The sequence below is a fragment of the Glandiceps talaboti genome, chromosome 18, assembly GCF_964340395.1.
Source record: "Glandiceps talaboti chromosome 18, keGlaTala1.1, whole genome shotgun sequence".
Lineage (NCBI taxonomy): Eukaryota > Metazoa > Hemichordata > Enteropneusta > Spengelidae > Glandiceps > Glandiceps talaboti.
In genome coordinates this window covers 10,376,188-10,389,042 of record NC_135566.1, presented here as the reverse complement: position 1 = coordinate 10,389,042, position 12,855 = coordinate 10,376,188, and the positions used below count along the sequence as shown (strand labels likewise).

The following is a 12,855-nucleotide window of genomic DNA, read 5'->3' as shown; positions in this document are numbered from 1 at the left end:
TTAGAATGTTATGTTTTCTGTTCATCGTCTTGCTGCCATTGACTAGTATTATGTGTTTAAAATTGTTGCAGGATTTAATAATTTCGATGGATATGAATAACCAAATATTTCAAAATCCATCTCATAAATCTTGTACACTTCTTTTAGTAAATCTTGAGGAATTGCACTGTAATATTTCTCAAACATTGAAGGATGTGAGCTGTTCGTAACATGCGTCCCAATATTTGGAAATGTCACTTCCTTAGCACTTCCAATTTTGTTCAACACGTAGTGTGCATCCTCCAACATAGTTTCATATTTGCCGATAAAATCGTAGTGTACTTGACAGGGTTGACACAGCCGAGTTAATGGTGTCCAATGCTCGTCCGTGTACGCCCCATTAAATCGTTTGTCCACCAAATACTGCAAAAATTCCTTGAAGCTTGGGAGGCCCTCTTCAATTGTGTCCTCCGATAAAAGATTTTCGCGGTAAAGAGTGACGATTGTTTTACCATACTCACGGAAGAACTCGTCTCCTTTCCGACGATTTTCAAATTTGTCGCGGTAAGCAGAGAGGATCCTTTCAAATGGATGCCTAACAAACATAAATTTATAGTAAGAACCAAAGACGCGTTTTATTTCATCGTCTGGAGATCGAAGAAGCGTTTCATACAAGTTATTACGATGTACAAAGTCGTGCGACAAACCCTCAGTAGAACTTGCTTGACCGTTTAATACGAGGAGAACCTTCTTCCAACTCGTACAGCCAACTTTTGGTGTCATGCAATATAGGAATTTATTACCATGATCTACCAAGAACATCTTCTTGTAAGCATTAATGCTATCAGTCGAATGATTCTTCAAACGTTCGCACATTTTTCTCAAATGATCGTTTCGCAAATGAACGTGTTTGCCTTGTTTACTGTCATCTTCTCGTGTTTGTTGTCTGGCCAGTTCTCTTCGTCGATAGTAATCCTCTAATAGCCCCCGTTCAGTAGCGTTCTTGCTAGTATGTACAACATTTTGACGTAGGGGATTTTCGTTTTTGACAAGTTTACTTTCACTTAATCCTAATCTCGCTTCCTGTGCGTTAAGGCCAAGATTTGGAGCTTTTTTCAAGAAACGTTCTCCCGGAAAGTCGTTTTCAAAAACTGGCCTAAATCCATATTCGTTTTTATCATCATGTACTTTGTAATGTCTGCTTTTCTGTTTTATGGTTCCTTCTTCGACGTCATCATTCATCAAACCATCAAAATTTCTGATCGGCTCATTACTTTGCTGTTGCAATTGCACATCAATATTTGGAGCTCGGCGCGCAGTATCAAATCCATCGGTGTCGGCTGCCACCACCCGTTGTCTGACAATCGACAGTGCGAGTTGGCCACCATATTTTCCTTAAATCAATACATGGAAATGAAATGAAATGAAAATTAGGGCATTTCGAGTTGCGTTTGACTTGCTCGTCTTGAAAATCACTCACCCTTGGGCCTTGATCCACTGGGGCTTAGAAGAACATGATTTGCGCTTATCAATCTTACCATTAGCAGTAACTAATTCTGAGTAGCACTGTTTAAAGTGTTTGTTTCTATTTTTACCGCAATGTTTTAAGTTATACGTTTTTACATGTAAGTTGTAATATCTGATGACGAATGTGCAAACGATTTTCTGTGTCTAATATCTGGAGAAAATTTAAAAAAAAATAATGGAAATGTGATTGAATTGAATGTTATTACAGCAATACATGGATGTATTCTTTGACTGACTCCCAAGATAGAATCAGGCAATTAGACTGCAATACATATACTTTAAATAACACGATTATATAAACATTAACTGTATATGATTATGTAGCCATAATATTTTGGATCTGGTGTTAGTCAGAAATCCATTTCCAATAGTAAGCTTATATTCAGGTAATTTTCAGTAGTCTCGCAACTATTACAGGTATAAATGATATACTAAATCATAGAGAGTTGAGGGGCCCTCAACTCTCTATAACTACATTTAGTATGCCTAGCTCCTCACTTAACTCTCAGGTATTTTATGGTCCTTAGAAGCTGGTTTCGTTGAGTGAGATATTCTGACTTACTTCGAATTTTCCCCCGTAAAGTATACACCAGTTGTATAGTGAAAGATGCAAATACCACGATCACGAGTGACGTCAGGAGTAGTTTGATAATCTCGCGTGGTCTCATTTCAGACGGCTGATGAAATAAAGTCATAGTACATAAATTCATTAATTAACAAACAAACAAACAAACAAACAAACAAACAAACAAACAAACAAACAAACAAACAAACAAACAAACTAAAAGAATTGACAAATGATTAAAGAAACAAAGAAATAGATAGTAAATGGAACATTTACTCATACCACCATTTACGAGTTCATGAACAGTTTGTTTGTTCTCGCAACAAAATATTTTACGTTTTCCCTTCACTCAACTGCTTCTGACATAAAAACTCACAATACCGTAGTCAAATAAATCTATAGGCCTATAGATGCAAACGTTGTCAAGTCTCTAAAATTATTGTGTAGTGCAGTACTACTGTTTGTTCAAGTCTCAGACTAGGAGTAGAGATTTGTATGGATGTCGACCTTCGCACTCTGTGATATGGTTGCAAAAATATTGCGACGAGGAACACGTTTTAAGGCTTCGTAGCACGTCTAGAGAAGGGAATATGTGAACCTCTTACATTTTTTAGAATTATATATTGTCTTCATCTATCCCATCGTTCAGTAGAACATTGTATGATTATATTATTAATGGTTTCACATGCTCTTTTTCTAGTTAGATGCTAAATTAAAAGACGAAGAAATTTCAAATTACAGTCATAACGTTTTTCATTGCTCTGGAATTACATCTTCCGAACTCGGTATCTGAAGATTGAGTGATTCAGGTGAAATATACGACGAGGAAAATTATTTTCATTCTGAGTTCGGAACTACTATGAGATAGGATTCAAGCAGAGAAAGGAAACAACGGTTTTTGGTTGTAATGTGTATGGTGGTGTTATAATGTATATAATGACTGTCTGTCTTGTTAGTTCAATTTGAGATTCCTTCGTTGCGCGCGACGTTCCTCAAAACACTTGGAATTTTAATCGCTTACAAAGAATAGTCACTGATGTACATTTGGAAACCAGGGTATTCTTAATATTACAGGATTCACTATGAATGGGTAAAATATACGAGTACACCGGTGAGGAATTTAATAAAACTAGTGTGTCGTAACCTGGGGTCGTAACCTGGCTAATGCTACCATCTGTTACCTTCGCTCCTAAAAACGAGCGTAGCTGAATCGCATCATATTCAGCAAGTTGACACTGTGACAGGCGTAAATTAGTGTCCCGACATGTGTAAAATATACATATATAGTGGATTATAGTACTTCCTTGACATAAGTTATATCCATGTTTGCGAGAAGCATACCACAGTACACTCTGTTGTTATTGGACTATGTAACCTATAGTTCATCTAGCCTTTGATCCGAAGCAAAATGTATGAAATATGATAATGCACAACACACTCCAAATCTATCGTCATCCTCTTGTGTATTTCGACAGTTTGAGGCGAGAAGCTACCACTGTAAAACCTAACCTGCAGGCATAGCCAGCGAAGCAGATCCATGGAGATAGCCTTCAACAATAGTTTAAAACTATTAATAACTAACAACCATTGATGCTGAGCAGATTAATGACTTGACTCGGTTGACGCTATTGTCATTCAACATACCTAGCACTAGCTACTCGGCTAAGCGTAGAATCAGAATCATCCAAGTCACTGAATTTTGTTAACTTGTTATGTTATCATACACATGATTAAAAGTAAAAAGGGAACTGCTGAACGAAATAGATGTTCCTTCATATAATAGCTAGTTTCGATATATCACTAAACGGTAAGCTTAGATGATGTAGTGTGAATTCGTTTACCTGATCCGTTACGTTTGTATCCAAGATATCCACTGTCACTGATGACACGAAGTAGTGACAATACTTCAGTGGGGTGGCCTCAAGGTAGTTTGTCGTATTTATATCGATGTTTTCATGTGGACGAGATCTTGTAAGTCTGACTTGTGTCTTGTCTTGAAACGGTTGACACTGCTTCAGAGACTACGTATACGGTAGATATTTATAAGATCTTTTGTCGTTTGACCTGTATGGCGTGTATTTATAGGACAGCTGTCAAATAGACATTCGCTGAAGTCTACACAACAGTTGTGTAGGAGAACTTTGCCCTAGGCATCATATTACACTTACTGCTAAGGGAGCCTTCAGTAATTACAAGGGGGGTGGGGAGAGAGAGAGAGAGAGAGAGAGAGAGAGAGAGAGAGAGAGAGAGAGAGAGAGAGAGAGAGAGAGAGAGAGAGAGAGAGAGAGATCGTAGAAAACGAGAGAGAAATGTATGCTGGTGATAATCTACAGTGTATCAAAACCTTTCACAATTGTTTCCCAAAAAGTTTGATCTCGTCAATCTTTTGGTCGGGCGCCAAACCAGGGCAAGTACAAATTTGGTGCAGTTGAGTACAGAATATTTGAACCGTATGGTCTTTAAATATCATTATGACAAATCAAATGTGTCTGTGTTGATAGTGTTGTTTTGAGGAGTATGGCCTTAAATTCACAGAATCTGTACTGAATTAGGGTGTGAATGCGACTTTCTAATGATCTATGTGGTTGGTTTTTATTTTTAACTACTGAATGAAAAAAATATTGAGTTTATTAATACAAATGGTTCCAAAGAAAACGACTTGAGGGTGTACATCCTTATTATTAAATGATATTGACAGCAAAACACGAAGGCTAGAAAGTTTGTCACAGCGGAAATAGTATCGCACCACATGCACCATTCTGACCCACCCCAACCGAATATGAACTGACCAATCCCTAAAGTCTATCTTGGAATGGTAAGAATCCTGGCAGACTGCAGACGGTGAGCGTGGTCAACCTGTTTCCTGTATACGAGAATGACATAGATTATTTGAAATTGATACGGTTCGTGACTATCGATTTATACTTTACTTTGTAAAACTGGCGCAGGGCAAACGTATTAAATTCCCCCCCGAGGGGGGGGGGGAGCGGTTTTAAAAGTCAGTTCGTTTTTTTAACGTGCAAATCGCGCTTTAAAATCGCATAATTAAAGCAACCCCATAGGAACACACTCAAGTTTCAGAACAATCTACAGAGTATTTTTTGCGCTTAGTTATTTTTATATCAACACTGCTTATCTATTCCAAGCACTCCTCATACAGTCACCTTTAATTTAAATTGCACTATACACGTCCAACCAAATAAGGCAATTGATCCTGCAGTTTTAAATACATACATATGTACATTCCATCATACCTACAACATTACTGAACATCAGTTCAGCCGTGCTCAAAAAAGAGTTCTTGGAATGCAAATGAAGCTGCGAGCATACTCCCTCCACCATTTGTATACAGCAACGATTGCTGATATTTGATCGTTTTGTTAGTAAAAATAAAAGGATAAAATTCAGATAATACTGCTCATTGAGGGCGATATATACAATAACATTCTTGTACCCACTCCATCACAACATTTAAATTGTTGATTAATTGCATAAAATAACGGAAAGAGGAACGAAATAAAATGAAATGCAATTGAGGTACTACAAGAATTCTTTTTCAATAGTTTCATGTGAAGAGTGAACTTTTCACTCAATTGTGGTAATAAGCCATTTACTCTGTATTTTTTTTACATGTTAGTCGTGGGAAGGAATTATTTACTAGTGAATGTCGACAGGAAAATCCACCCTGATATCTTTTCATGGCTACAGTAATGTCAAAGGTCAATATCATAAATGTGACATAAACATGTCCCTTACAGTATCTGATATTTGTGCCAAGTTTGATTGAAACTGAGTGGGTGTAAGAGATAGGACTGTCCAAGAACAGCCAGATATTTTCACATACCCTGGCATGAACTCTTTAAATACATGTCCCATTACAATGCTGTTGGCTTTTTCCTGACCTAGCCATAGAGGGCATCATTTTATTCTATTTTTTGGGGCAGATTTAATAAATATAAGGGCTGGTCCATAAGACACAGAAATGAGTAGACCCGTTGTCCCCAGAAAGAATGAAATAATGCTACAACACACAAATACAAGGATGTATCTGTTTAATATTTCCTGCAGAAAAGTACGTCCACAACACAAATCACATTTCATTGCACCTGTCCTACACAAATTGTCGTTTTAACATCAAAACCTTGGTTAATATTTTTGCTGTTTTAAGTTGAACATTTTTGAGTTGTTTTATATATTTAACATTGTCCAAGATTACAATTTCTATCAGTTGGGATACCTTGTATTTCTCATATTTGCATTATAGATTTCGTTTACAGAATATCTAGCTTTATGATTTGATATTTGCTGCTAGGAATCTTTTGTTTTCACAAGATAAAATGCCTGTGCAAACCACAATACAGAAATTGTATCTCAAAGTATGTACATTATCACCTCATTCATTTCTTATACAATAAAGAAAAAAAAGGTAAATAAAATCAAAAAGTTTGCACTGAGTTGTGTTTCATTCATAACACAATTATGAAATTCTTATAACATCATCTCACTAAGAGACTGTACATGTACACAAAATAAATTTTTTCAAACTTTTTTTTCAAAATGTTTACATTTTCTTTACTTTGATCTATTTTGTAAAAAATAATATCTGAGAAACTTTGAAACTACAGTCGGCCATTACATTATGCTCCTCAAACCACAAGTATCTATATTTCCACGGAGTATTTTGAACATTACAGCAAACATGCAGCATACTAGCATACTCGCTATAGCTAATTCTTCCACAAAATATTTTCATCAAATTTCACATATGCATCATTTGTTCACAAAAGGAATTTACAGAATTAGGAATATTGTTGTCAAAAGATATCCCCATGTTTTAAGACTGATAACATGTTACCCACTTGACAATGACAACCTTACAATTATGACATGTTATAAAAGGAATTTTAACAGTTTTTATCCCCGAGTTCATAATTCCAAGATGGCTACCCCTAGCATGAATTGGTTCACTCTTCCTAAGCAGTGCCTCCTTGTAACCGTTACCCAATCACTACAGGGTTTATAGAATAACCAACTCAACTCTCTATGCACTGCCCCCTTGTGATCTTTACCCTGTGAGGAAGGGTCATGATCACGTTGCTAATATTATCATATTCACATAGTTTATGCTACAGTTCTGTGAAAATAAAATCCTTTCACAAAACTAGACTTCATCATAAGTACCTATCAGCAAATTAAAGTGGATGCCAAAAAATTAGTTTTTTAGCAAAAAATAACACAAGTACAATATCTGAATGTAAATATATACAAGCAGTGGAAAATAAAAACACACTTTTATATTCAAAGCACAATAAACATTGTTGTTACCGTGTGGGAAATAAATCATAAAATATTAACATTATAATGGTGGGGAGAGTGATGCTGTTTGATTGATGGGAAGGGGGATATATGGTTTCATTAATGTAGGAGGGGAGGGGATATGTGGCTTGGTGAATGGAGAGGGGGTTTCAATGATTGGGGAGGGGTTAAATACTGAATGGATAAGGTGATAAACAATTCAAATAGTCCTTATTTTAAGTGTACTTCCAGTGGTTTGATGTGTTCACACAATAACATCCTTACTAGTAGGAGTCAATTGTTTACATGATGTATCGTATCTATGTAATTCATACCATCGCTATCGGGAGGTGAAACACACACACATGTATTTCAATAGGATAGAATGATATTCATTACGGTAGTATCAAAGTGGGGGCCACTCTTTCCTTGTATAAAAGTAGCTTCGACAATTTACAATGCATTGGTGTTTCAAGTCAAGTATTATAGCTTTATATACAGGTTGAACAAAATAACAAGGAGTGTGAAGTCAACTTGCAATTGCATTACACAGAGTCATGTCTTCCACACATACACAAACACTCAGATTAACCAACAGACAGACACATTAGGGTGACCCTATTTTTCTCATTACTTTTTCATAGCAATGACGGGTTCATTCAATCTATAAAAAAATCATCTTCACATTTTTCTCCGTTTCCTCCTCTCTGTCTTCTCTTTTAATGGATTCCTGGTAACAAGCCCTTTCCCAGCTTCTCTACACAATCGACATGTTCTCAGGCCCCCTACATGAATATCTTCTGTCATGAAGAACTGCTCTGTTCATGAACAAGTGTCATCATCGCCGCCATGACTGTAGATGAGGTCGACAGTTCAGACACTTGCTTATTCTTGCCAGAGAGGGCTCTGCTCTACAAAATACTAATATTAAGGGCAGGCAAAAGTTTCTTAATTTTTATTTTGATGTTGGAGCTGAAAATTTGGGTCGGTAGGGTAATGAGAAACAGAAAAAAAACAGAGTCACCTTTACCATGCCTGCACTACTACCAAACTAAGGGTTCAGCTGTGCTAAAACCAAAAGACTACAAAAAACATTTCTGTTTTGTTTACATTACCACTATATTCCTAATTTGGCAGTTTCACAGCTTTTAATTCCACTACATCGCTTGGCTCCAATTGGACACCATTTATTAGAAGATGCTATATACTTTAACATCCACATCTTTGGATACAGTTTTCTCATCAAGACATTATTTGAAATTGGTTTTGTTTGATTGTTTGTTTATGTATAGGAAATATCAGCTATGTGGTAGGAAGTATCCGGTGACAGAATAAGAAATTTCAGGGAAACATTTGGTTACTGGTATATCATTCCCTAAGCATATGATAATGTTCATTCTGATTGGTTGTTAAACATGAAGTACTCACATAAGGCTCATTCTGATTGGTTGCTGAATACAAAGTACTCACATTACGGTCAGTCTGATTGGTTCTTAAACATGAAGTACATGTACTCACATAAGTTTCATTCTGATTGGTTTTCAAACATGTAGCACTCATATAAGGCTCATTTTGATTGGTTGTTAAACAAGAAGTACTCACATAAGGCTCATTCTGATTGGTTGTTAAACATGTAGCACTCAAATGGTTCCTTCATCTATGAAAATCTTTGCAAATGCTTCATGTCACTTCAAATTAGTTACTGTTCTATTGAAAGAAACTGATATGGTTACACATTTCCAACATATCATTTGTCTTAAAATAAACCTGACATAGCACAAGAGGGTGACAGTGGTTCATTACAACTTTGGTTCTCAGCTACTAGATACATTAATCTGAATTCATATTGGCTACTATGTACATATCTGGTCTATTCCTATTGGCTAATATGTAGACATCCAGTCTCGTCCCATTGGCTATTATGTACACATCTGGTCTATTCCTATTGGCTAATATGTAGACATCCAGTCTCGTCTCACTGGCTATTATGTACACATCTGGTCTATTCCTATTGGCTAAGTAGACATCAAGTCTCGTCTCATTGGCTATTATGTACACACCTGGTCTATTCCTATTGGCTAATATGTAGACATCCAGTCTCTCCTTATTGGTTATTATGTACACATCTGATTTATTTCATTGGTTAATATGTACACATCTGGTCAATTCCTATTGGTTAATATATCTACACATCTGGTGAAAACTGTTGAAGCAGAATATAGCAATGAAATAACACTTGTTTGACACATTGTCACTAAATAACTATGGTTACGCTTCATAGGATTATATTTACATTACATTAAGTCACGGAAGACATTATCATTTCACCATTGTTGTGATAAACTCTCTGTTGACAGAAAGTCTGTAAATATTCATATTTTGTTCTGCTTTGTTCCATGGGATTCATACTGTCATTTCCATAGACATTCAAAGATTCACATCAGTTTTTTGTGAAAGCTTGTAATGAAATTTAAGGCAGCAGTTTTGGAGAAAAATAAATTATGGTATAGAATCAGCTTGTAGGTCAAACAAGAATGTCTGTCTGGTCAGTGATTGCCACTGTGTTAAGATAACAGGCCCCCTGTTCAAATATCCACAGTGCAAATATACAATCTGTGTAGATATGAAAACTGTTAAGACATCGAAACTGTTCAGGTATCCAAACTGTTCAGATATCCAAACTGTTCAGATATTGAACCACTTCAGATATCCAAACTGTTCAGATATTGAACCACTTCAGATATCCAAACTGTTCAGATATTGAAATACTTCAGATATCCAAAATGTTCAGATATTGAAATACTTCTGATATCCAAACTGTTCAGATATCCAAACTGTTCAGATATCCAAGCTGTTCAGTTATCCAAACTGTTCAGATATTGAAATAATTCAGATATCCAAACTGTTCAGATATTGAAATAATTCAGATATCCAAACTGTTCAGATATTGAAATAATTCAGATATCCAAACTGTTCAGATATTGAAATACTTCAGTAATCCAAACTGTTCAGATATCCAAACTGTTAAGGTATCCAAACTTAGTTATCCAAATTTTCAGATATCCAAACTCTTCAGATATCTTAACACTTCAGACATCCAAACTGTTTCAGATGGCAAAATACTTCAGATTATTGAACAGTTAATGTGAAAAAAAGATCAGAGCCCACTCACAATGATCAAATAATTCATACAATCACACAAGAGTACATGTGTATATAACAAATTACAATAAAAATATATTCCACATAATCATACTGTTCAGAATACCAGATACTGTGACAATACATACAATGATGGTAATGACACAATTGAGATAACAAAGCATCTCTGATAGTTGGACAGTGCGTGTGCTGATTGACAAACACTGGACTAAACAGGTACACAAATTACCCTATACACAGTTAGAGTCATAGCATGTGGTGAACTGAGAACAGATCAACTTCTATATCCTAGTAACATTTCTATGACCTTTGACATGACCTTTGACACAATTCTATTTGTGGTTGCTGCAGAGAAATAAATCAGATCGGGAAATCTGTGTCAATGAATTTCTCGATCTGAAAATATTCTATCATTTTTTTTCGTCTAAATGAAAAGATATGTGACACTGCTGAGTTGATTGTTGGGCTGTCTGTTAAAATACCAAAATTGTGATATCACAGCTTAGTTTGTATCACCCCCCTGCGTGCCAATTCTGCATAGTGACTCAAGGCAGAAGATGCAGAAGTGGTATCAATAGTGATACAAACAAACAAACGAGCGAACGAAGAGGTGATACTAGGTAATAATTGATTTATCATATAAGTTTGCCGAGGAATTCAAAGAGATATGTGAAAAAAAAAATACACAGCCAACTGCTTCTTGTATTCCATGACTTTAGTGTTAGGAGACATTCACATCCATGGTCTCTGCATATTAGCATAAATATATGAAGTTGAAAGTCCCATATCACTTACTGTCAAACATCATGTTATTAATATCAAACATCTGGGATGTTAAATGTCATATTTACTTTAAATGTCAACAAGAATTATTGATATGGGCAGATATAATAGTTATTATTTAAAACATGGTACACAGGTCAGTAGACAAGGTATAGCATAAATTGGAAATTAATGAGCGCCCTCTAGTGGCAGAGATGTAGCATCAATAATCAAACTTAGATTGCACACTATGTTTCTTTAAAACATAATAAGGTAAACATACATTGGAGTTGTTGTTACAAATCGCCCACGAAATCACAGTAACTGCTTTCGCAAGTGACATGCATGTTAAATGTCTTATTTTTTACACAACAATGTTTTCATTACCTCTACGGTTTTTAAGAGTAGCAATACAATAATATATACAATACATGGTTGACATAATGGCTGATAGAAATAGTCAAGAAAATCTGTTGACAGATCTCCCTGCAGAATGCTGTTTTTTGTGTAAGACTTTAAGTACTGTAAATAAATCCCATTTTTTTATACAGATATTTCATAAGGACCATCAAAGTGTTTGTTGTTTTCGTTGGGCGATGTAACTTGGTTACGCATAGGTGTGTTTGTTGTATATCTGCTACTACTGTTACTAGTTCCGTATCTTCCACCTCCACTTGTGCTAGCACCACCGCGACCAACACCGCTGGCATTACTACTTCTAACCTGCTTAGTTTTCATGTGGTCAGCTTCCTCACTCATTTCTAGAGCTGTAATGAAAGAGATCGGCCTTCGCATCCTGGCCGGATCGTAACCCGAAGTCCGTGAGCTTGAAGACGCCACGCTTGTTTGCGAAGGCTGTCTAGGGAAATCAGAATGAGCGGTTGGCGATGTTGGTGATAGAAAGCCGCTCCCACTCATAGGACTGTTTGGTGACCTCGGCGTACTTAATTGTTCTGATGATGTTGTGGAATGTTTTTTCACAATCACAGTATTAGGCCTGTTAGCTACCGAGTCACTGCTCCTGCTGAACTCGGAGGACTGTTCTCTAGGAGACATCACTCTGTCTCGATTTCGGTGAGAACTGGGACTCTGTAAAATATCAGAGGCACTTGAATAGCCTTGGTGAATATTATTCTTAGCTGGTGAAACAGACATAGCGAGCTGGGCACTGTCAGACTTGGAGCGAGCCATTTCTTGAATCTCGTTAAAAGCTCTTGGTGAAGTTTTAGGCATTGGCGGTGGTGTAGCTTCACAATCCAGTGCTTGATGTTCTGCACTACATGTACTGTTACTACTATCAGAGTATCTATTAATTGAGGAGCCCGCATGGTTGGTCTCAGGCTGCAAGAAGAAGTTAGATAGGAAAAAAAGGGTGTCTGGTGAGAGATGAGAGTGGCATGCAAATAAGCTCATGCTGTGATTAGCATATGCAAATTTATTCTGTGTTTCTATGTCCATTACGATACATGCAACATACCAGCAGTATTTTAATTTCAAACTTGCTTGCTACATACACAGGAGTAACATTCTAAGGGTTTCCGTTAGCATTTGTTTCCAGTCCGGTA

General features: G+C 36.4%; 1 protein-coding gene across 1 annotated transcript in view; it reads right to left on the bottom strand.

Moving 5' to 3' along the window:
- Nucleotides 1–11,833: 11,833 nt before the first annotated feature.
- The window catches only part of LOC144449635 (palmitoyltransferase ZDHHC5-like), a 35,674-nt gene continuing 34,652 nt past the window's right edge, over nt 11,834–12,855 (bottom strand). The window contains exon 8 of the mRNA XM_078140209.1: nt 11,834–12,379. Within this exon, the coding sequence (XP_077996335.1) occupies nt 11,834–12,379 (546 nt within the window). The remainder of the gene's footprint in view (nt 12,380–12,855) is intronic.